This window comes from Xyrauchen texanus, chromosome 3 (genome assembly GCF_025860055.1).
Source record: "Xyrauchen texanus isolate HMW12.3.18 chromosome 3, RBS_HiC_50CHRs, whole genome shotgun sequence".
In the NCBI taxonomy this organism is placed as follows: Eukaryota; Metazoa; Chordata; class Actinopteri; order Cypriniformes; family Catostomidae; genus Xyrauchen; species Xyrauchen texanus.
Genome location: NC_068278.1, coordinates 9,334,565 through 9,357,586, shown reverse-complemented (window position 1 = coordinate 9,357,586; position 23,022 = coordinate 9,334,565). Strand labels below are relative to the sequence as shown.

At 40.5% G+C, this 23,022-nt stretch overlaps 1 protein-coding gene across 1 annotated transcript in view; it reads left to right on the top strand.

Moving 5' to 3' along the window:
- The window catches only part of LOC127631353 (ribosomal protein S6 kinase alpha-4-like), a 42,829-nt gene that overhangs the window by 7,981 nt on the left and 11,826 nt on the right, over positions 1-23,022 (top strand). Inside the window, exons 8-14 of the mRNA XM_052109464.1 lie at positions 10,292-10,395; positions 10,546-10,696; positions 10,884-11,045; positions 17,454-17,579; positions 17,680-17,813; positions 18,207-18,300; positions 21,117-21,287. Of these exons, the coding sequence (XP_051965424.1) occupies positions 10,292-10,395; positions 10,546-10,696; positions 10,884-11,045; positions 17,454-17,579; positions 17,680-17,813; positions 18,207-18,300; positions 21,117-21,287 (942 nt within the window). The remainder of the gene's footprint in view (positions 1-10,291; positions 10,396-10,545; positions 10,697-10,883; positions 11,046-17,453; positions 17,580-17,679; positions 17,814-18,206; positions 18,301-21,116; positions 21,288-23,022) is intronic.

The following is a 23,022-nucleotide window of genomic DNA, read 5'->3' as shown; positions in this document are numbered from 1 at the left end:
AGGGGTGGTCTTCCTCGCCACCACGTCGTTCTGCGCCTCAAACCGAGCGTAGGAGTCGTCTAGCGCATCTGGAAGGGCGGTATCTTTGCCACAGGCAACTGATATTGTCCTGTAGTTGGCGATGACCTGGATGCCCTGCCACATGCTCTGTGTGTCGCCGCTGTCATGGAAGTGACTGTGGATTCTCTGGGCTTGTGCGCGCTTTGCCTCTCTGATGGCCCGGGAAAGTTGGGCCCTTGCTGTTCTTAGGGCAGCCTTGTCGCCTGTTCTGAAAGCAGAGTCTCGGGTCCTCAGCAGCCTGCAGCCTCCGCAGTCATCCACAGCTTCTGGTTGGAGCATGTGGTGATGGTCTTGGAGAAGGTGACATCATCAATGCACTTGCTGATGTAGCTGGTTACTGATGTTGTGTATTTCTCCATGTTGGTAGCGTCGCCATATGTTGCAGCCTCCCTAAACATGTGCCAGGCAGTACACTCAAAACAGTCCTGAAGAGCAGAGATGGCTCCTGCGTGCCAGGTTTTCACCTGCTTCTGGAGCGGTTTTGTGCGTCTGATGAGCGGTCTGTATGCTGGAAATAGCATAAGATGTGTTCTGAGTAGCCGAGGTGGGGGCGGGGCTCCTCCCGGTACGCGCCTGGTATGTTTGTGTAAACAAGGCCAGGGGCTGGAGGACTGCCTCCGATCCGCCCGGAGAGGCGCGGCTGTCGTCCGTTAGAGGGTGGAGGAGTGGCCGAGGAACAAGCTACGGTGTATCGGAGAACTCGCGAGTAAGTGTTTTTTTTTATCTCTCTCTCCTCTCTCTCTCTCACTGCTGCTCCGCGTTGGCCTTTTCCCTCTCATTTAAATTTTAGTGTTTTTTGGGGGTTACTACACTGTTACAGGAAGTACCCCCCTATTTAATTATTTCAGTTTCCCTCCCCTTGTCCCCTCCCTCGTCCAGGTAGACGGGGATGACCTGCTGGCAGACGGGGCAAGAGGCTGTGTTTAATAAGTAAATATATAGTATGCGCAGCGTCAGCACATCAGTGAATGGCTCTGCTCTGTTTACACACACACTCGTGGCTATTTTTAGCCTTCTAGATTGAACTTGTGAAAGAAATATACAACATATACAACATGGCGCCGCAGATGGCCGCCTCGGTGTGGAGCTCTTCAATTCTTTTGTTGTTTTTGTTAGTTTGTCCTGTGTTTAGCAATCTTTTACCAATCAGTTTTACTAGGGACTAACTGCTGAACATTCAGCAGCACATACCAGATAATCTTTTCCCGGTTTTTCAATATTCGGACGCTTTTGCTGGACATTTTAGTTGAGGCGCTGCTGTGTTGTTTAGATGCGCTACGAGACGCAGGCTAGGGAGACGAGCTGGCGCTGGTTAAACTCCGCCAGCCGGCGCTCGAACAGCACTGCCGAGCATTCATCTCGCGAATCTCCGCTCTCTTCCCAACAAAACGGACGAACTACATCTCCTCACACATACTAATAAGGACTTTTCAAACTCTGCTGCACTGTGCTTCACTGAAACCTGGTTGAGTGAAGCCATTCCGACAGCGCATTACATCTGCCGGGCTTCCAGCTGTTCAGAGCGGATCGCATCGCGGAGTTAACGGGAAAACGAGAGGTGGTGGAACATGCTTTTACATCAACGAAAGTTGGTGTACAGATGTAACAACACTAAAGAGGATGTGCTGTCCTAATCTGGAAGCGCTCTTTATTAACTGTAAGCCGCTCTACTCGCCAGGGAGTTTTCTTCGCTTATTCTGGTGAGTGTTTACATTCCTCCAAACGCGTCTGGGAACTTAGCGCTGCAACAGCTGGCTGATCAAATCTCAGACACAGAACAACAATACCCGGACTCAGTCATTATTATTCTTGGGGACTTTAACAAAACAAATCTCACACGCGAACTGCCCAAATACAGACAGCACATTACATGCCCCACCAGAGACAGGAATATACTGGACCACTGCTATACTACATTAAAGGATGCATATCGCTCTGTCCCACGTGCAGCTTTGGGTCTCTCTGATCACTGTCTGGTTCATCTTCTCCCGACCTACAGGCAGAAATTAAAATCAACCAAGCCAGTTGTAAGGACTATAAGGAGATGGACTATTGAAGCAGAGCTGGAACTACAAGCCTGCTTTGACTGCACTGATTGGAGTGTTTTTGAAGCTGCAGCTACAGACCTGGACGAGCTCACAGATACTGTTACATCATACATCAGTTTCTGTGAGGATATGTGCATCCCTACTAGGACATTTTTGTCATTCAACAATGATAAACCATGGTTCACAGGAAAACTCAGACAGCTTCGCCATGCCAAAGAGGAGGCTTACAGGGGTGGGGATAGAGTCTTGTATAATCAGGCCAGGAACACACTGAATAGGGAAATCAGAGTGGCTAAAAGAAGTTACTTTGAGAAGCTGAAAAACAAGTTTTCAGCTAACCACTCCAGCATCAGTGTGGAGTGGCCTGAAACAACTTACTAATTACAGGACTCCTACCCCCAACCCTGTGGCGGACCAACCACTGGCTGATCTACCTGAATGTGTTTTACTGCAGATTTGAAAGGCCCGATTTCACACCCCACATGCACTCGGACCTTCATTTCACACAACCATTAACACCTCCTGCAACCCCCTCCTCCCTCCTGCTACACTACCTGCACTAAAGATCTGTGAGGACGATGTGTGCCGTGTCTTTCGGAAGCAAAGGACAAGGAAGGCTCCAGGACCAGATGGCATCTCACCAGCTTGCCTTCGCTCCTGTGCTAACCAACTGGCCCCCATCTTCACTCAGATCTTCAATAGATCACTGGAGCAATGTGAAGTCCCATGCTGCTTCAAACGCCAGTCATTATCCCCGCCCCTAAGAAACCAAAAATCACAGGACTTAATGACTACAGACCTGTCGCCCTGACATCTGTGGTCATGAAGTCATTTGAGAGACTGGTGTTGGCCCACCTGAAGGACATCACTGGACCCTTTCTGGACCCCCTTCAATTTGCTTATCGAGCAAACAGGTCTGTGGATGATGCAGTCAACATGGGTTTGCATCATATCCTGCAACATCTGGACAGACCGGGACATACGCTAGCGATCCTTTTTGTGGACTTCAGCTCGGCTTTCAACACAATCATACCAGATATACTCCGGACTAAGTTAAACCAACTCCCTGTTCCCACCTCTACCTGTCAGTGGATTACCAGCTTTCTGACGGACAGGCAGCAGCTTGTGAGGCAGGGAAAATTCACTTCCACCACCTGTACCATCAGCACTGGTGCCCCCAGGGATGTGTGCTCTCCCACTACTCTTCTCCCTGTACACCAATGACTGCACCACCAAGGACCACTCTGTCAAGCTCCTGAAGTTTGCAGATCTACACCACTGTCATCGGCCTCATCCGAGATGATGATGAGTCTGCGTGATAGAAAGGAGGTTGAACGGCTGGCTGTCTGGTGCAGTCAAAACAACCTGGAGCTGAACACGCCAAAACAGTGGAGATGATTGTGGACTTTAGGAGGAACACCCCAACATTGTCCCCCTCACCATTCTAAACAGCACTGTGTCAGCAGTGGAGTCATTCAGGTTCCTGGGCACTACCATCTCACAGGACCTGAAGTGGGAGATACACATCGACTCCATTGTGAAAAAGGCCCAGCAGAGGTTGTACTTCCTTCGCCAGCTGAGGAAGTTCAACCTGCCACCAGTGCTGCTGAAACAGTTCTACTCAGCGGTCATTGAGTCTGTCCTCTGCACTTCAGTAACTGTCTGGTTTGGTGCAGCCACTGAAATTAGACATCAGAAGACTACAAAGGACAGTTCGGTCTGCTGAGAGGATTATTGGTTGCCCCCTGCCCTCCCTTCAAGAACTATACACTTCCAGAGTGAGGAAAAAGGCTGGTAAAATCACTCTGGACCCCACTCACCCTGCCCACTACCTTTTTGAACTGTTGCCTTCTGGTCGGCGCTCAGAGCACTGAGCACCAGAACCGGCCAGACACAGGAACAGTTTTTTCCCTCAGGCCATCCATCTAATGAACAGTTAAATTACCCCCATTGAGCAATAATTATGTGCAATACACAGTTTAATTTTAATTTAAATTATATTATCCAACTTATCCACTTCTGCCATTACTTACATTGCTCTGTACATAATATACTGTTTTTTGTTCTTTATATACAGATTGTATTAGATTTGTACTCACGTGTGTGTATGTGGGTATGTATGAAGGTGAGTTTATGTACGTATATGTATAATTATTTATTTTGTGTTCTTTTTTGTTTTTAATTACCTATGCCTTGCTGCTGTTTTTTTTTTGGTATTGTTTGTATTGTTGTTGACTGGAAGCTCCTGTCACCTAGACAAATTCCTTGTATGTGTAAGCATACTTGGCAATAAAGCTGATTCTGATTCTGATTCTGATTCTGAAATCAATAATTTTTCAGCCTAAGTAAGATGCATTTTAATTACCACAGAAGCATGTCAAGTCTTAACTATCATCAAAACGCAGAATGAGACGTTTTAGTCTGCATGCGCTTTTCATGTGGAGTTCAAAACGATCTTGATATTCACTATTAAAGAGGTCATGACATACTCACGCTTTTCTTTTTTTTTCTGAGTTCCACTTACAATATCTGTAAAGTTTTTTCTGCACCAAAACAGTCATAATTTAATATGTCCCTCAAATTCTGACATATTTGAAAAGAAAATGAATAAGCTTCACATTTTAATTTATAAAGATATATTTCAGGCTAAGAACATAATGAACACCGAACACATTTAATCTGAATGTATCAAAAAGTTAACTCAAGCACAGCAACTATCATTGACATGTCATCAACAGTCATGACATTTGAAACATTTGTGATTTATTCACGGGTCTGATAGTGATTAACTGCCTCATCTTTCACTAACCGTTCCTTTGCAAAGCTTGAATCATATTGTGACTGGTTCACAAGCAATCCACGCTGATATGAGCCCAAAATCACATACAATCCAGGTTGCGCTTAAAACCGCAAGACACAGCACAAGTGAATGAAATAGAACAGAGGTCTCCTTTGTAGAGTTCTAAATTGAAATTGCACATTTTAAAAGAGGCATGATAATGATTAAAGCCATGCAAGTTTATGTAGAAAAACATTTAAATCCAGATGTGTGAATCCTGTGTAAGTCCCCTTGTAGATGAAGATCGCTAAGGACAGGCCCATCTCTCTCCACTTCACTTCTGTGACAGAGTGAGCACCAGAGGGCGGTGCCAAGGGTGCAATGACGAAAAATAGGCATTGATGTCAATGTGTCATATGCAGATGTATTTGGTCCTTGTGACATCACAAGTTCAAATTGCTATTGTTTTAACAGCCTGGCTTAAATAAATGCTCTTTTTCTGCTAATGAGAAAGTTTTCAGTTCTGAAACTTACATTATGTCTTTATAGTACAATGACCACTTAGATGTCAAAAGATCAAGGACAATTTGATTCCTCTTGTCATGACCCCCTTTTAATCCCAAAATTATTTTCTACAAAGGTGCTTTGAAATATGTGCATTGTGAAAAGTGCTATTAAAATTAAAATTACTTGAATGTTGACAATGTAAACATTTTTTTTCTCTTGATAATCTGCTGATAAATGCAGTGATGTTGTTTAAGTTACTTTGTTATAGAGCTCTGCTTTATGTTCCCAAAATCACTTGCCATTATATCAAACACAGTTGAAAACTATTTGGTTCATTAAATGAAGCTTAACATTGTCTTTGTGTTTGCTTTTGAGTTGCTTTTGAGGTCAATATTAGATCAAAAATGGTAAAAAAGAAACATCTTTCTCTAGAAACTCATCAGTCAATCATTGTTTTGAGGAATGAAGGCTATTCAATGCTTGAAATAGCCAAAAAACTGAAGATTTCATAGAAAGTTGAACACTACAGTCTTCAAAGATAAAGGACAACCGGCTCTAACAAGGACAGAAAGAGATTGTGGAAGGTCAGATGTACAAGTAAACAAGAGGATAAGTACATCAGAGTCTCTAGTTTGAGAAATAGATGCCTCACATGTCCTCCGCTGACAGCTTCATTGAATTCTACCCGCTCAACACCAGTTTCATGTACAACAGTAAAGAGAAGACTCAGGGGTGCAGCCTTATGTGAAGAATTGCAAAGAAAAAGACACTTTTGAAACAGAAAAACTAAAAGAAAAGGTTAGAGTGGGCAAAGAAACACAGACAGATAATTGGAAAACAGATCATTGAAAAGCGTGTTATGGATCTTAACTCCATTGAGCTTTTGTGGGATCAGCTGGACTGTAAAGTGAATGAGAAGTGCCCGACAAGACTTCCATATCTATGGCAAGTGGAGGATTTTTGATGAGAACTCTTTGGAGTAGTTTAAGAAGCTCTAAAAAATGTTCAAATTGTAATAGTAATTTTTCACATTATTAATGTCCTGGCTATACATCGTGATCAGTTGAATGCCACTTTGGTGAATAAAAGTACCAATTTCTTTCCATAAGAGTAAAATCTGTACATTATTTCAAACTTTTGGCCACCTGTGTGTGTGTGTGTGTGTGTGTGTGTGTGTGTGTGTGTGTGTATGTATATATATATATATATATATATATATATATATATATATATATATATATAGACTCACCTAAAGGATTATTAGGAACACCATACTAATACTGTGTTTGACCCCTTTAGCCTTCAGAACTGCCTTAATTCTACGTGGCATTGATTCAACAAGGTGCTGAAAGCATTCTTTAGAAATGTTGGCCCATATTGATAGGATAGCATCTTGCAGTTGATGGAGATTTGTGGGATGCACATCCAGGGGACGAAGCTCCGTTCCACCACATCCCAAATATGCTCTATTGGGTTGAGATCTGGTGACTGTGGGGGCCATTTTAGTACAGTGAACTCATTGTCATGTTCAAGAAACCAATTTGAAATGATTCGAGCTTTGTGACATGGTGCATTATCCTGCTGGAAGTAGCCATCAGAGGATGGGTACATGGTGGCCATAAAGGCATGGACATGGTCAGAAACAATGCTCAGGTAGGCCGTGGCATTTAAACGATGCACAATTGGCACTAAGGGGCCTAAAGTGTGCCAAGAAAACATCCCCCACACCATTACACCACCACCACCAGCCTGCACAGTGATAACAAGGCATGATGGATCCATGTTCTCATTCTGTTTACACCAAATTCTGACTCTACCATCTGAATGTCTCAACAGAAATCGAGACTCATCAGACCAGGCAACATTTTTCCAGTCTTCAACTGTCCAATTTTGGTGAGCTCTTGCAAATTGTATCCTCTTTTTCCTATTTGTAGTGGAGATGAGTGGTACCCGGTGGGTTCTTCTGCTGTTGTAGCCCATCCGCCTCAAGGTTGTGCGTGTTTTGGCTTCACAAATGCTTTGCTGCATACCTCGGTTGTAACGAGTGGTTATTTCAGGCAAAGTTGCTTTTCTATCAGCTTGAATCAGTCGGCCCATTCTCCTCTGACCTCTAGCATCAACAAGGCATTTTCGCCCACAGGACTGCCGCATACTGGATGTTAATATATACATACACACTCACCTAAAGGATTATTAGGAACACCTGTTCAATTTCTCATTAATGCAATTATCTAATCAACCAATCACATGGCAGTTGCTTCAATGCATTTAGGGGTGTGGACCTGGTCAAGACAATCTCCTGAACTCCAAACTGAATGTCAGAATGGAAAGAAAGGTGATTTAAGCAATTTTGAGCGTGGCATGGTTGTTGGTGCCAGACGGGCCGGTCTGAGTATTTCACAATCTGCTCAGTTACTGGGATTTTCACGCACAACCATTTCTAGGGTTTACAAAGAATGGTGTGAAAAGGAAAAACATCCAGTATGCGGCAGTCCTGTGGGCTGAAAATGCCTTGTTGATGCTAGAGGTCAGAGGAGAATGGGCCGACTGATTCAAGCTGATAGAAGAGCAACTTTGCCTGAAATAACCACTCGTTACAACCGAGGTATGCAGCAAAGCATTTGTGAAGCCACAACACGCACAACCTTGAGGCGGATGGGCTACAACAGCAGAAGACCCCACCGGGTACCACTCATCTCCACTACAAATAGGAAAAAGAGGCTACAATTTGCAAGAGCTCACCAAAATTGGACAGTTGAAGACTGGAAAAATGTTGCCTGGTCTGATGAGTCTCGATTTCTGTTGAGACATTCAGATGGTAGAGTCAGAATTTGGTGTAAACAGAATGAGAACATGGATCCATCATGCCTTGTTATCACTGTGCAGGCTGGTGGTGGTGGTGTAATGGTGTGGGGGATGTTTTCTTGGCACACTTTAGGCCCCTTAGTGCCAATTGTGCATCGTTTAAATGCCACGGCCTACCTGAGCATTGTTTCTGACCATGTCCATGCCTTTATGGCCACCATGTACCCATCCTCTGATGGCTACTTCCAGCAGGATAATGCACCATGTCACAAAGCTCGAATCATTTCAAATTGGTTTCTTGAACATGACAATGAGTTCACTGTACTAAAATGGCCCCCACACTCACCAGATCTCAACCCAATAGAGCATCTTTGGGATGTGGTGGAACGGGAGCTTCGTGCCCTGGATGTGCATCCCACAAATCTCCATCAACTGCAAGATGCTATCCTATCAATATGGGCCAACATTTCTAAAGAATGCTTTCAGCACCTTGTTGAATCAATGCCACGTAGAATTAAGGCAGTTCTGAAGGCGAAAGGGGGTCAAACACAGTATTAGTATGGTGTTCCTAATAATACTTTAGGTGAGTGTATATATATATATATACTGTATATTGGGTTTGTAAACATTTTCAACTTATTAATCGCACAGTTATCTGTGATTTAATATTATACCACATGCCGCAATTAATCGTGGTATATGGTACATTTATAACAAACATTTAAATATAATCAGTAAGTGATTCTGGCAGAAGTGAAGAGATATGGCAGCTTGCCCTTATCTCTCCCTCATCTTGCTCAAGCATGCACTGCTTCACACAATCAGTTTCTGTGGTAGAATTTGCAGTTGAGGCAATTTTAGCCACAGGAAGTGGGGAAAAACATTAGTGATGCTTCAGGAAGTGGAAAAAACAAAACAAAAAACGGAAACTGCATTAATTGCATTAAATGTTTTTTTCATTTCCTAATAAGTATATATCCAATATAATATATATAATTTCAAGACATCATATTAATTGATGGAATACATGGATTTGTACAAAAAGCTAAAATGTGACCATAATTATGAAAAACTAATGATTAAGTAAAATAAATATCAATCCTCCACACTCTCAGGTGGACTATAGCCGCTCCTCCCCGGGCGGACCGGAGTCAAACCTCCGACCCCCAGCGGACAGAACGCCCCTCCACTTTTTTGGCGGCACGTGGGGACACTCCTCTGCCCCTGGCAGCAGCTCTACCACTCCAGGCATTCGGGGAGTTGCTTCCCTCCTCCACACGTGGACGGCGGTCTTCTCTCAACCCCTCCGCATTTGTGGGGGGCGGCAGGGCACTCCTCCGCCTCTGGCAGTGGCTCCATCGCTCCAGGCGGTCGAGGAGTCCAGTCCCCACTCGCCCCGCGGACGCCGGCCGTTCCCCGCGGTCATGCTACTCCATCACCCGGCGGATGGCAGCGGCTCTCCCCTGGGTGGACGGCAGTGTTGAGGACTCAGTGATGGGAGTCCCTCCTCCTTCTTGGGTTTCGGCACCAGTGTAAGGGGGTTAAGGGACATGAGGAGGCGAGAACTGGCTTAACAATATTTATAATATTTAATTAAATAGAAAGACACGCACACAAACACATACAGGGCAGCTGCCCATAATTCTCTCTCTGTCGAACTGTCATCATGGGATGCCTTTATCCCTCGCGCGCCCCATCTGGCCGATTGGGGGACCAGGCGTGCATCATTCCAGCCTGGCCCCACCTTCCTCCGCTCTACACCATGGTATGGGGGTCCCTGGTGGCTATGGGGACCCTACGCAGCCGCATATGTGACTTAAAAGGCAGGGCCGGCATTGGGTCCAGAAAACAAAAGTGTGAATGGAAAGTGGACTGAGACCCTAAAGTGGCCCAGAGCAAGTTCATTTTTAAGGCCAGGGACAGTTTTCACTCTGTTCACTTTGGTTTCAGATGTTGTAAAAACACCCTATATTATAATCATTAGTGACTCTAGCCCTCTCACCGGTAGTGACGAATAATGGCAGACAAGCATTAACCTGAGAGTTGAAAACTACCCCCCCCCCAACTTCTTTCCTTCCTTTTCCTCCTGTAGACGGTGGATTGGTGGAGTTTGGGGATCCTGATGTTTGAACTATTGACAGGAGCATCTCCGTTTACTCTGGAGGGAGAAAGAAATTCCCAGAGCGAAGTGTCCAAGTGAGTTTCGCCAGCACCCAGACAAACCTCCATAACTCTAATGAGCTTGCACAAATACACCTTTGTGTGTACTCCCATAAACCATTTATATGGATGATTGCATCGAAGAAATAATTTCCCTGAATTAAATTAGTTCTCTCTCTGTTTCAGACGTATCTTGCGCTGTGATCCTCCATTCCCTTCTATAATTGGACCTTTGTCGCAGGACCTCTTGAGAAAGTTACTGGTGAAGGACCCTCATAAGAGACTGGGGTCTGGCCCTCGAGGGGCAGAGGACATCAAGAGTCATCCGTTCTTCAAGGTTCTCTCAATCACTCTGATTTTTTTCTTTATCTATTTCATCTTTTTTTTCCTCACATTTTCTTTCTCTCAATGCTCCATGTAGTAGTAGTAGTCTCTTAATCATCCTCTCTCTGACGCAAAGTAATTCTTCTTTTTTTTTTTTGTTGCTACTGCTCATTTAATACCACTTGTTTTCTGTGTTTTAGGGTTTAAACTGGTCTGATTTGGCTGAGAAAAAAGTTGCAAGTCCATTCCGACCAGAACTCCGAAATGAATTGGATGTGGGAAACTTTGCAGAAGAGTTTACAGGGATGGAGCCAGTCTATTCCCCTGCCAGCACTCCACCTAGTACAGACCGTCTGTTTCAGGTACACACACCTGTTCCTGGGCCACTATCAGAGAGACAATATACATGTACACAATACACTCTATTTCCTGCCACTGCCCACCATTATTATCAGCTAATTTAACAACACACACACACACACACCCACCAAATGCACACATTTATTATTGTAACACCTTCTCTGTCATGTCTATCCTGTTCTATGGTGTTCTCGTTCAGCCTTCGCACTTCATGCTGTTGGCAACGCAATTAGTCGTTTAGTTGTAAGTAAATGTAAACGTGGGGCAAAAACATTGCATATACACTGGCGACCAAATGTTTGGAATAATGTACAGATTTTTCTGTTTCAGAAGGAAATTGGTACTTTAATTCACCAAAGTGGCATTCAACTGATCACAAGTATAGTCATGACATTACTGATGTAAAAAACAGCATCATCACTATTTGAAAAATGTAATTTTTGATAAAATCTAGACAGGCTCCATTTCCATCAGCCATCACTCATAAACCTTATTCTTGAGTAATCACGTTAAATTGCTAATTTGGGTCTAGAAAATCACTTTCCATTATATCAAACCTGTTTGGTTCTTTAAATGAAGCTTAACATTGTCTTTGTGTTTGTTTTTGAGTTGCCACAGTATGCAATAGTCTGTGTACTGTATACAATAGCATGTCTTAAGGACAAAAATGGCAAAAAAGAAACCGCTTTCTCTAGAAACTCATCAGTCAATCATTGTTTTGAGGAATGAAGGCTATTCAATGCTTGAAATTGCTAAAGAAATGAAGATTTCATACAAAGTTGAACACTACAGTCTTCAAAGACAAAGGACAACTGGCTCTAACAAGGACAGAAAGAGACTGTGGAAGGTCAGATCAAGTCAAGTGGTTTTTTATTGTCGTTTCAACCATATACAGTTAGTACAGTACACAGCAAAACGACACAACGTTCCTCCAGGACCATGGTGCTACATAAAAACAACAAAGGACCAACATAGGACCACATGAGACTACACAACGAAATAAATGTACAAATAAACAAGAGGATAAGTACATCAGAGTCTCTAGTTTGAGAAATAGACGCCTCACATGTCCTCCGCTGATAGCTTCATTGAATTCTACCTGCTCAACACCAGTTTCATGTACAACAGTAAAGAGAAGTCACAGGGGTGCAGCCTTATGGGAAGAATTGCAAAGAAAAATACACTTTTGAAACAGAAAAAAGAAAAAGAAAAGGTTAGAGTGGGCAAAGAAACACAAACATTGGACAACAGATAATTGGAAAAGAGTGTTATGGATCTTAAACCCATTGATCTTTTGTGGGATCAGCTAGACTGAAAGGTGTGTGAGAAGTGCCGACAAGACAGCCACATCTATGACAAGTGCTACAGGAAGTGTGGGGTGAAATGTCACCTGAGGATCTGGACAAACTGACAGCTAGAATAACAAGGATCTGCAAAGCTGTCATTGTTGCACATGGAGCATTTTTTAGTGAGAACTTTTTGAAGTAGTTTAAGAAGTTCTGAAAAACAAAATTTGAATTGTAATGGTAATTTTTTCTCGTTATTAATGTCCTGACTAAACATTGAATGCCACTTCAGTGAATAAAAGTACCAATTTCTTTCCATAATAGCAACATTTTTACATTATTCCAACATTTTGGCCGCAAGTGTATGTTAAAATATCGGATCTGTGCCTTAGGGCTTGCCATTGTCTGTTACAGTGTGTCAATAATATTAATCAAACAACAATATTGACAAGAAAAAAGCACTCACAATCAAAATATAAAAACAAAGATAGGCCTAAAGGAAAAAATTATCTGTATAGCTGAGTTTAATTACAGATCTTTTTCTCCAATAGCATCTCTGAGAATCAGTATTTATTAGCGCTGTTAAATACATTTCTATTTAATTGAAATTATTACATGAAATGGCAATAAAAAAATCTAATTAATTACTTAATTTGATATTTGCTGAAAAGGCCCAAAATAAAGATTATTCATTATGTAATAATCAAAATAATCATAATCAAATAATCAAATCAATTAATCATATCCCCAGACTCTAATAAGGAATATTCCTTATCTCTCAGCATTTCAAGATTGTATTACCAACTGTTTTCTCCAGGGGGCAGTAAGGGGAAACTCCAGCTGAATAGGCAACGCACAGCTTATACAGACACAGAACAAACCACACTTACCGGTGTTCCATTCTAAAGGGATAAACCCTAATCCCTTCAGAGGGTTTGCCCTCCAAGGTGAGAGCTTCGGAGGGTTAAAGGGTGTAGGGCTCAAAAATATCAGTAATTTGGAATGCAATTGAGCGTCATCTATCTAAGCCAAAGGAGCTGCTGCCATGGCACAAAGGCTGACACTAATGAACATCACCTGCACCTAATCAGAAATATTTACACATGATTTTGCATCACTAACTTGCTGAACTGCTTTCAGAATAGAAACTGAAAATAAATGATTAAAATCTTTATTTCTTTATGAAAAAATTAAGCTTTATGTTTAAAACTCTTAAAACTGTGTTTTATTTATTTGAATAAAAACCAATAAACAAATGTTCAGTGCATTTATTAAGTAAATAAAATGCCACTTTGTGATATTATTTTATTTAAACTTCTTTAGAATAACTGATCTTGTGATTTTAAATGAAAATAACACAAGTTCAAACAAAAAGCCAGTGGTTTAAAATAAAATACAATCATTTAAAAATAATAGTTCATTATATTAATTAAAAGCATTTATAAAATATGGAGAATGAAGGGATGTCACATGTTTTTGTTTATAGAAACGCATTGCAGTTGCAGCTGGTTTAATTTATACTAAATTACTTATATATAATATATCCATATTTAACACCAGAACACAAGGGCTGCATCTGAAACCAGGAAAATGCTGCCTCCGGAGGCTGTATATGGAGGCAGGAAGTGATCAAAGCACATCCGAATCCAATGTTTGTGTCACATCCTGTCTACTGAGTTACCTTCATCTGATACATTTTTGAAGGCAGCATAGATGTGTCCTTTGCAAATCCCATATTCATGTGCGCGTGAATCCACAGCAGTTGAACTAAAGAAAAAAATGACAGCCGAAGAGGCAGTTGATAGCCAATTTGTGTATAAATGTACGTTTTTGTTCACTTTTTCCAACTTTTGATTCCATTTCTAGCGAGAAAGTAGTATTGTAGGTACTAAATATACACTTGGTTATCGCCAAAACTCTCTTGATTTTGTTCTAGATTATTAGATCTTTTTAGTTCGGTTTGACTGAAAGAAACAAACACGTTGCCTTTAGTGGACACCAGATGGCGATAATCAGTTGCTGATATCCTAGCAACGATGTGACATTATGCTGCCTCTGTAGCCTGTCCAAAATCAGTTTCTGGAGGTAACTTTGTACTCAGATACTATCTGTTGGGCAGCGAGGCAACAAGACAGCTACATTTGGTTGCGTATACAGCCAAGATGAGAACACTTTCCTGCATTCAAACTCAGATTGGTGGAGCGCAACTTCGTTTAACTTGACACAGCTACATAAAAATGGTACGTTTATGACGCGACACAACCGAGACGCTCCAAAACCATCTATCTGATATCAGGTGTACCTTAAACATGCCCTTATAATAAATCTTGGACCGATTTACCAATTTAGTTGCGAAATGGATTGCTATGTACTGTAAATCAATGATAGGCTTATGTTAAAAAATGTGGAAATATATAATATACTGCATTCTAATGTTATCACAGTACCAAAAATTCAGTAGTCTGTACCAATACCAGTGACATTTCATGCTTCGATACCAATTTCGATACCACAGCAAAAATATGCTTGTATGATAATGTGCCATTTAACACCCCAGTTTAGTTATTATCATTTTAATATTAATGCGGGTGCACACTGTACGATTTACAATAGTCCATTACGATTGTTGCTTGTCAGACACATATGAACGCATTGATATTGCCATGATACACTGTGCGACATTATGTCAGACTGCACGATACACATCGTAGCCGACTGTGGTCCCAATCGTCCCGATCAGTGAATTTGACTCACGTTACGGGAGTGTTGCTGAATAGAAGCAAAATGCAGAAATGTGCCTACAATGGAGGAGCACTTCACATAGCCTAAAATCTGTATTTATTTAATTCAGGGAATAATACTTTCATATTGCTGACGTGTTACACTTTTCTCCAAGTATTTCAGCTTTTTTATATATTAAAACTTTTTATATAAAATTAAAAAAGTAAATATATTGAAAGAGCTAGAGTAGAGTGATAACTGGGCACAAATGTTGCTATGGTGGTGCAGACCTGGAGCAGGTTTCTTTTCAAGTTAATGGGTGCAAGAGACGAGCAGAATATCTAATCTGGCTGTCCTAATAGCAGTCACACTATGCGACTGCGATGCTAAATTAGTACTTCGTCGGAGGCTGAAGATCATCTCAAAGGCTATTAATCTTCCGTCTGTGAACATGTCACACTGAACGTTGTAAGATTGCCGATTTTGCCCTGCGACGACAGAAATCCTTTAGGATACTTGAAATTTGTCTCTGACGGCAGAATCACACGTACAGTGTGCGCCCACCTTCAACAATTAACAATAATAAGTCAGACATCACCTCATTGATCTCTGCCTGCATCACTTTTGTCTATTGATGGACTACATTCTTGAAATGGAATACATAGACTATCAATTAATTGCCTTATTTTTAATCGTGTTTTTATTATGTTGAGTGTTTTTTGGCAGAAGCTTCTTTTTTTGGGATAAACAGTTTGCTACCAGGTACGGGAACGCAAAACTATTGCGTGGAAACTCAGAACTATTGCGAGGGACCGCAGAACTATTGCGTGGGAATTCAGAATTATTGTGAGGGAATGCAAACTCTTGCGATGGAATGCAAACTATTGTGAGGGAAAGCAAAACTATTGCGAGGGAGCTCGGAACTATTGCGAGGGAACGCAAAACTATTGCGAAGGAATGCAAATTCTTGCGATGGAATCCAAACTATTGCGAGGGAACTCAGAAATATTGCAAGGGAACTCAGAAATATTGCGAGGAAACTCAGAACTATTGTGAGGGAACGCAAAACTATTGCGAAGGAATGCAAATTCTTGCGATGGAATGCAAACTATTGCGAGGGAACTCAGAAATATTGAGTGGGATCTCAGAAATATTGCGAGAGAATTCAGAAATATTGAGTGGGATCTCGGAAATATTGCGAGGGAATTCAGAATTATTGTGAGGGAATGCAAACCCTTGCGATGGAATGCAAACTATTGCGAGGGAACGCAGAACTATTGCGAGGGAACGCAAAACTATTGCGTGGGAATTCAGAATTATTGCGAGGGAATGCAAACTCTTGCGATGGAATGCAAACTATTGCGAGGGAACTCGGAACTATTGCGAGGTAACGCAAAACTATTGCGAAGGAATGCAAATTCTTGCGATGGAATGCAAACTATTGCAAGGGAACTCAGAAATATTGCAAGGTAATGCAAACTATTGCGAGGGAACTCAGAACTATTGCGAGGGAACGCAGAACTATTGCGAGGGAACGCAGAACTATTGCGAGGGAACGCAAAACTGTTGCGAAGGAACGCAGAACTATTGCGAGGGAATGCACAACTATTGCGATGGAACGCAAAACTATTACGAGATTAACGCAAAACTATTACGAGGGAATTCAGAACTAATGCGAGAGAATGCAGAACCATTGCAAGGGAATTCAGAACTAATGCGAGAGAACGCAGAACTATTGCAAGGGAACGCAAAATTATTGCAAGGGAATTCAGAACTATTGCAAGGGAACGCAAAACTATTGTGAGGGAAAGCAAATCTATTTCAGAAAAAATAATTCCACCCTGTCCTTTTCGGGGCTCCGTAATTAAGACTAAATAAGTGCCTGAGAAAATAAATATGTGTAGCTTGTGGGTAGCTTATGTTTTATGTGTAGCTCAATATGTGTTTGACAGCCAGTTGCGTCTCATGAATTTTCAGTGTGTATTAATTCCTATTCTTTTATTTTTTACATCATCTTTTTGATATATGAAAAATAATTCATCAAAATATATCAGAATGTATTCTATTATTTTCAAATTGTCTTCAAAATGTGGCACTTTTGTAGATCCATTTGTGAAAGATATATACGTGCCGGGTCTCTGAAGGCTTGAGTATGTAATAATGTTTGGTGAAATGCCCATGTATTTAAGGGTTAATTATTGTAATTATTATTATTAAATAATCATGCCACGAAGACTATACCAATAATGTTTCTATGAATATTTAACTTTTAATAGAGTGTCCAATAGCATAGTTTGTGCTGTGGTGTCGAAATTGGCATGAAGAATCTTGAAGTTTCACTGGCATTGGTATTGATATTTGATATAAGCCCTGCTTTGTTAATTGTGTCTTCTTTGCTCTCAGGGCTACTCCTTCGTGGCTCCTTCTATCTTATTCAACAAGAATGTGGTAATGGGGGACGTCCTGGACGCTCACGTGAATGTTGACAGGCCCGGTTCTGCTACAGTCCATCGTAGTGCTATGCTAAAGGTACACTGCTGCCCCTCCAAAATTAAGCTTTAAAAAATAAAATAACTTTGAAGATTTGTGGTAAAAGCAGTAAAACATCCTTCTTCCTTGTGTTTTCCAGGAGTCTCAGTTTTTCCTGCACTATGATCTGTGCCTGTTGGGGGCACCACTTGGTGAGGGCAGTTTCTCTGTCTGCAGGAAGTGCAGACACAGGCAGAGTGGGCAGGAATATGCTGTAAAAATTGTCAGCCGAAGGTAGAAACACTTTGTCACACTTGTTTACTGCAAAAGTCACATTCTGAATCAAAGCAGTTCAAAATGTGGGGTTTTGATGAACATCAAATGTTGCTCTAGTAGTAAATTATTTTAACTATCAAACACTGAGTTTGTATTTGGTTTCACCTATTGAACTTGGAGTTATCAGTCATACTCTCAGAGCGATTACTGAGTTAACAAATCTCTACTGAACAGAAATTCTAGACTGACAGGAATTCAAGACCATGTCTGACTCATACTCATAGTCATAGTCATGAATCATTTATGGGCCGTGCACACTTTTTCAGCCATTGTGTTGTTGAATGTCTGTAGAGATGTGTTTAGATTCCCAGCAATGCTCAGGTCTTAGCATGATTCTGTCTGTTGTTGTAGGATGGAGGCCATGACTCAGAAAGAGGTGGCAGCATTAAGACAGTGTGAATCTCACCCGAACATTGTCACACTCCATGAGGTCTATACTGATCAGGTATGCCTTTGCGCACAACACACTTATAATACTTCAGATTTATTTTATTGCTTGTTTACTCCATTCTTTTATTACTCCTTTTCCACGGACATGGTTTCGGAACTGGTGCCCAATCTGAAACCGTTCCATGCGTTTTCAAACTGGCTCCTTACTGGCCCCATAAACCTACTGGTCTTGAACCAGGAACCATTAAATGAATAGTTCACAAAAATTATAATTCTCTCATTGTGGAACACAAATGAAAATATTTTCATGGAGATACTATATGTGCTTTTTTTCCTTACAATGCAAGTCAATGGGGTCTTGATATCTGCATTGTTCTTGGTGCGATTATGATTTAAAGCTTGATTACACTTCCTTGCGCTTGATGCATGCTTAGAGCATGTGTAAAGCGTGTGCACATGTGCAGAACTGACAGTCGTATGGATTACCTTTATGCTGCATATATGTCCTTTTTGGAGCTTGAAAGTGTTGGACCCCATTGACTTGCATTGTATAGATATATTCCATAAATAAATATGGATGTTTGTGTTTCCCAAAATAAATGTCATATGAGTTTTAATTGGCATAAGGGTGAGTAAATGATGAGAGAATAATCCTTTTTGGGCAGCATAATGTATACAACAAGAAAAGTTTACAGAACAACTCAGGACTAGAAAACTAGATCAGTCATTAAAATCAACTAAAGAATCTGAGATCAAATTATTATTTTTACCAATGTCATATGTTTGAATTAGTTCAATTAATTTAAGTTAATTAACCTTCTGACCATTGAATCAAAAGCGGTTCATTAAATGATTTTGGATGTTCAAATATGCTCTCAAAGCACATAAGATTTGTAAACAACAACTATGATAAGTTTGTTTGTGGGCAGGTTGTGTATTATCCAGCGTCAGGACAAAAATGCCATGGATATTTCAAATTTGAGGGCAAAAATACCCTATAGTATGCCCCAAAAAGGCTCCAAACATGGCACATTTTGGTTTTCATCCATTATTATTATGTATATTTCATGATATTCTATTGAAATAATGGGTTAAGAGACGAATGGGTTAAGCATTGTTGAATGTGTAGCTAATATGAAAAAAACTAAACTAAAATAAGTGAAGAAAACACAAGCAACAACTCATCTTGAAAAAGTGATTACATTTACTCTGATGGTATAGATAACTGTATAATTTAAAATAGGGACCAAATATTTTCACATATATTTTAGCTAAGCATTTACACACTTTACACAAAGAATGACATATGTTCTCAGCTCCATAGTTAGTTAAAATTGTAGTACTTTTAAATAACAATTATTTGCAAATGTGTTTTTGTGTTAACAGACTTTTTAGATGCATAAATTCAATCCAATAATTGATCCTAACTACAATTATAGACTAAATTTTTTTTAAATAATCTAAAAATGTGATTGCATATATTATTCATGCATTTATTCTTTAATATAATTTCACTGATTTCAAGAAAACTCATGTGTATATTTATCTGCATATTGTCATGATCTAGCGGTCATCCGATACATCATTTTTACAGATTAATCAGTGCTGATAGTTACTTTTTGGAACTACTGGTTATCAACAAAAATCAATGCTGAATGCTTTATTTATTCCTCCGTGTACCTCTATGGCCAAAACCCTTCATCTGGTAATATACGGAATATATGGAGTGGTGGTGGTAGTGGGCTAAAGCACATAATTGGTAATCAGAAAGTCGCTGGTTCGAGCCCCATGGCCACCACCATTGTGTCCTTGAGCAAGACACTTAACTCCAGGTTGCTCCGGGGGGATTGTCCCTGTAATAAGTGCTCTGTAAGGCACTTTGGATAAAAGCGTCTGCCAAATGCATAAATGTAAATGTAAATACACAGGTAGGCAACAAAAGCTTAATTTGGTGAATATTTACATAGAGCATTGTAACGAGCCAAGACTATATCACCATCACTGGTTATGGACTAATTCAAAATTACTAATGTGAAATGTTAAATAAAACAGAACACATGTCAATTGAAAAGCAATTGCTAAAGATCTACTATCGATGAATTACTGCTTACAGTATTTATAGCCCATATTACAATGTTTACTTTATAGTGTTTTCACATGCAAATGAGCTTTGCGGCAAACTCTTAATTTTCGCCAAATCGCAAGCTCATTTGCATGTGAAAATATTGAGTGGAAAATGTATGGCAAGTTTGTCAGAACTCTAGAAGCACAGACATTTCAAAATAAGAGTCCCTGGTGTATTTCAGCCTTGTTTATAAATGGTAAATGGTCTGCACTTATATAGTGCTTTTTTAACCTCAGCTGTGTTCAAAGCGCTTTACACTGCGTCTCATTCACACTCATACACCAATGACGGCAGAGCTGCCATGCAAAGCGTTAGCCTGCCATTGGGAGCAACTTGAGGTTCAATGTCTTGCCCAAGGACACTTCGGCATGTGAAGTCGTGTGGGCCGGGAATCAAACCACCAACCCTGCGATTATTGGACAAGCCGCTCTACCACCTGGCCTCTAGGTCTGTGGCCATCTCTGTGAGGAAAGACTAAAAATTTTTTTTTTTACATTCAATAAATCCATTTGAAAAACCATCAACCTCTAATATGAACCATCAGTCAGTAACAGCACTGCCTGATTGAAGTCATACAACATGTTAAGTACAACATTACCTGCCAAAATTGCACGTTTGGGAACCATTAATGAAACCGAAAATCACACGGTTCTGGTGTTTTTTTTTTTAAATGGAGCATGTTCTGAATAAGAACCACTTCTTGATTCCCAACCTTAAATTTGTCCTTCTTTCCATCCTTCTTCCAGTATCACACATATCTGGTCATGGAGCTGTTGCGTGGCGGTGAGCTGTTGGAGCGTATCAGGAAGAAGAAGATGTTTGCTGAATGGGAGGCTAGTCAGCTAATGAAGAGTCTAGTGTCTGCGGTCAGCTACATGCATGAGGCTGGAGTAGTACACCGAGACCTCAAACCAGAGGTACAGAGATACACAAAATAACAGTGGTCAAAAACATTTATTGAGATTACAATGGATAGATGAATAGATGGGCATTAAATTAGAATTTTTCATGGCTCATTGCCAAAAAGAGAAGGACAAAGAAATGACTTAAAATAACAATTTATTGATGTGTGAACAGCAAACGGGTAAATTAACATATTTTAATTCAAATTGTCAATTGATCAAATAGCATGTGGCTATGCAAGTGCAAAGAATGGAGAATATTGAACTCATAAAAGGGTGCTGTCATGCGCTGACAAATGCATTATATTCACATCTGCTGCACCACTAACTGGTCGTGCCAGCTCTCTTTCAGCTCACTCAGTCTCTTGTTCTCTCATTCAGATCTCCTGTCAACTGTGCGATCATCACTCATAGTTTGCCTGGTTTCATTTCAGATGCAGTAGATATTGTGATATTATGCATTCAGCACTCACTTGTGCTCAGCTATCCATGGGCTGATTTGGGGTCTGTGCTGTGGAATCTTAATGTGCTGTCCACATGCAGGGAGGACTTTAGACAAGTACACTACAGTTGACATCATCTTCTTCAATGGCAGTTTTTCTGGCCACTTTCACACCAGAGTTTTGGTGTGAATCTGAGTTTGTTTGACATTAGAGTTGAATTCGTTAAGTTGGTGTGAAAGCTGTTTTCCAAAATCTGGTGTCCACTAAGGAACCAAACCCGAGTCAGAAAATTACGTCTGGATTACTGTCCACGTGGGCTCCAGTACGGATAACAATTGGTGTGAAATTTGGCCTGATGTGCGCAAATGAACTGCTGTTAATGATACATTGATAATTATAGTAGGGCTAGACGAATAGATAAAACAATTAGGTATATCTCTTTATTAGCCTTTACATTTTTTAATTATCTATTTGCCATCAGTAAACATCTATTTTAAAATAATCAAGGCATACTTTTAACTGAACAAGGAAGAATAATATTTAATCATTTTAATATACTGTATGTGTAATATATATATACTGTACTTGCACTCACTGAGCACTTTATTTGGAACACAATGGTCCTAATAAAGTGCCTGATGTGGTCTTCTGCTGTTATAGACCAACTACCTCAAGGTTCGAATTGTTGTGCATTCTGAGCTGCTATTCTGCTCACTACAATTGTACAGAGTGGTATCCTTTTTGTCAGCTCAAACCAATCTGGCCCTTCTCCGTTGACCTGTCTCATCAACAAGGCTTTTCCTTCTGCAGCTGCCGCTTACTGGACCTTTTTTGTTTTGTTTTTGGCACCATTCTGAGTAAACTCTAGAGACTGTTGTGCATGAAAATCCCAGGATGCCATCAGTTACAGAAATACTTAAACCAGTCCATCTGGCACCAACAGTCATGTCATGATCGAAATCACCGTGATCAAATTTTTCCCCCATTTTGATGGTTTATGTGAACATTATCTGGAGCTCCTGACCCATATATGGATGATTTTATTTTCACTGTTGCCTCACAATTAACTGCCTAGATAATTGCATGAATAAGTAGATGTATGGGTGTTCCTAATAAAGTGCTCAGTGAGTGTATACTGTATATGTATGTATAAAAGTATATAATAGAGCTGTCGAAATTAAAGCGTTAATGCATGCGATTAATTAAAAATGTTTAACGCGCAATTTTTTCTTTAACGCAATTAACTTATTTACAAAAATTAACATTAGATTCTGACATATTATTCACAGTATTTTTTTGTACAAAAC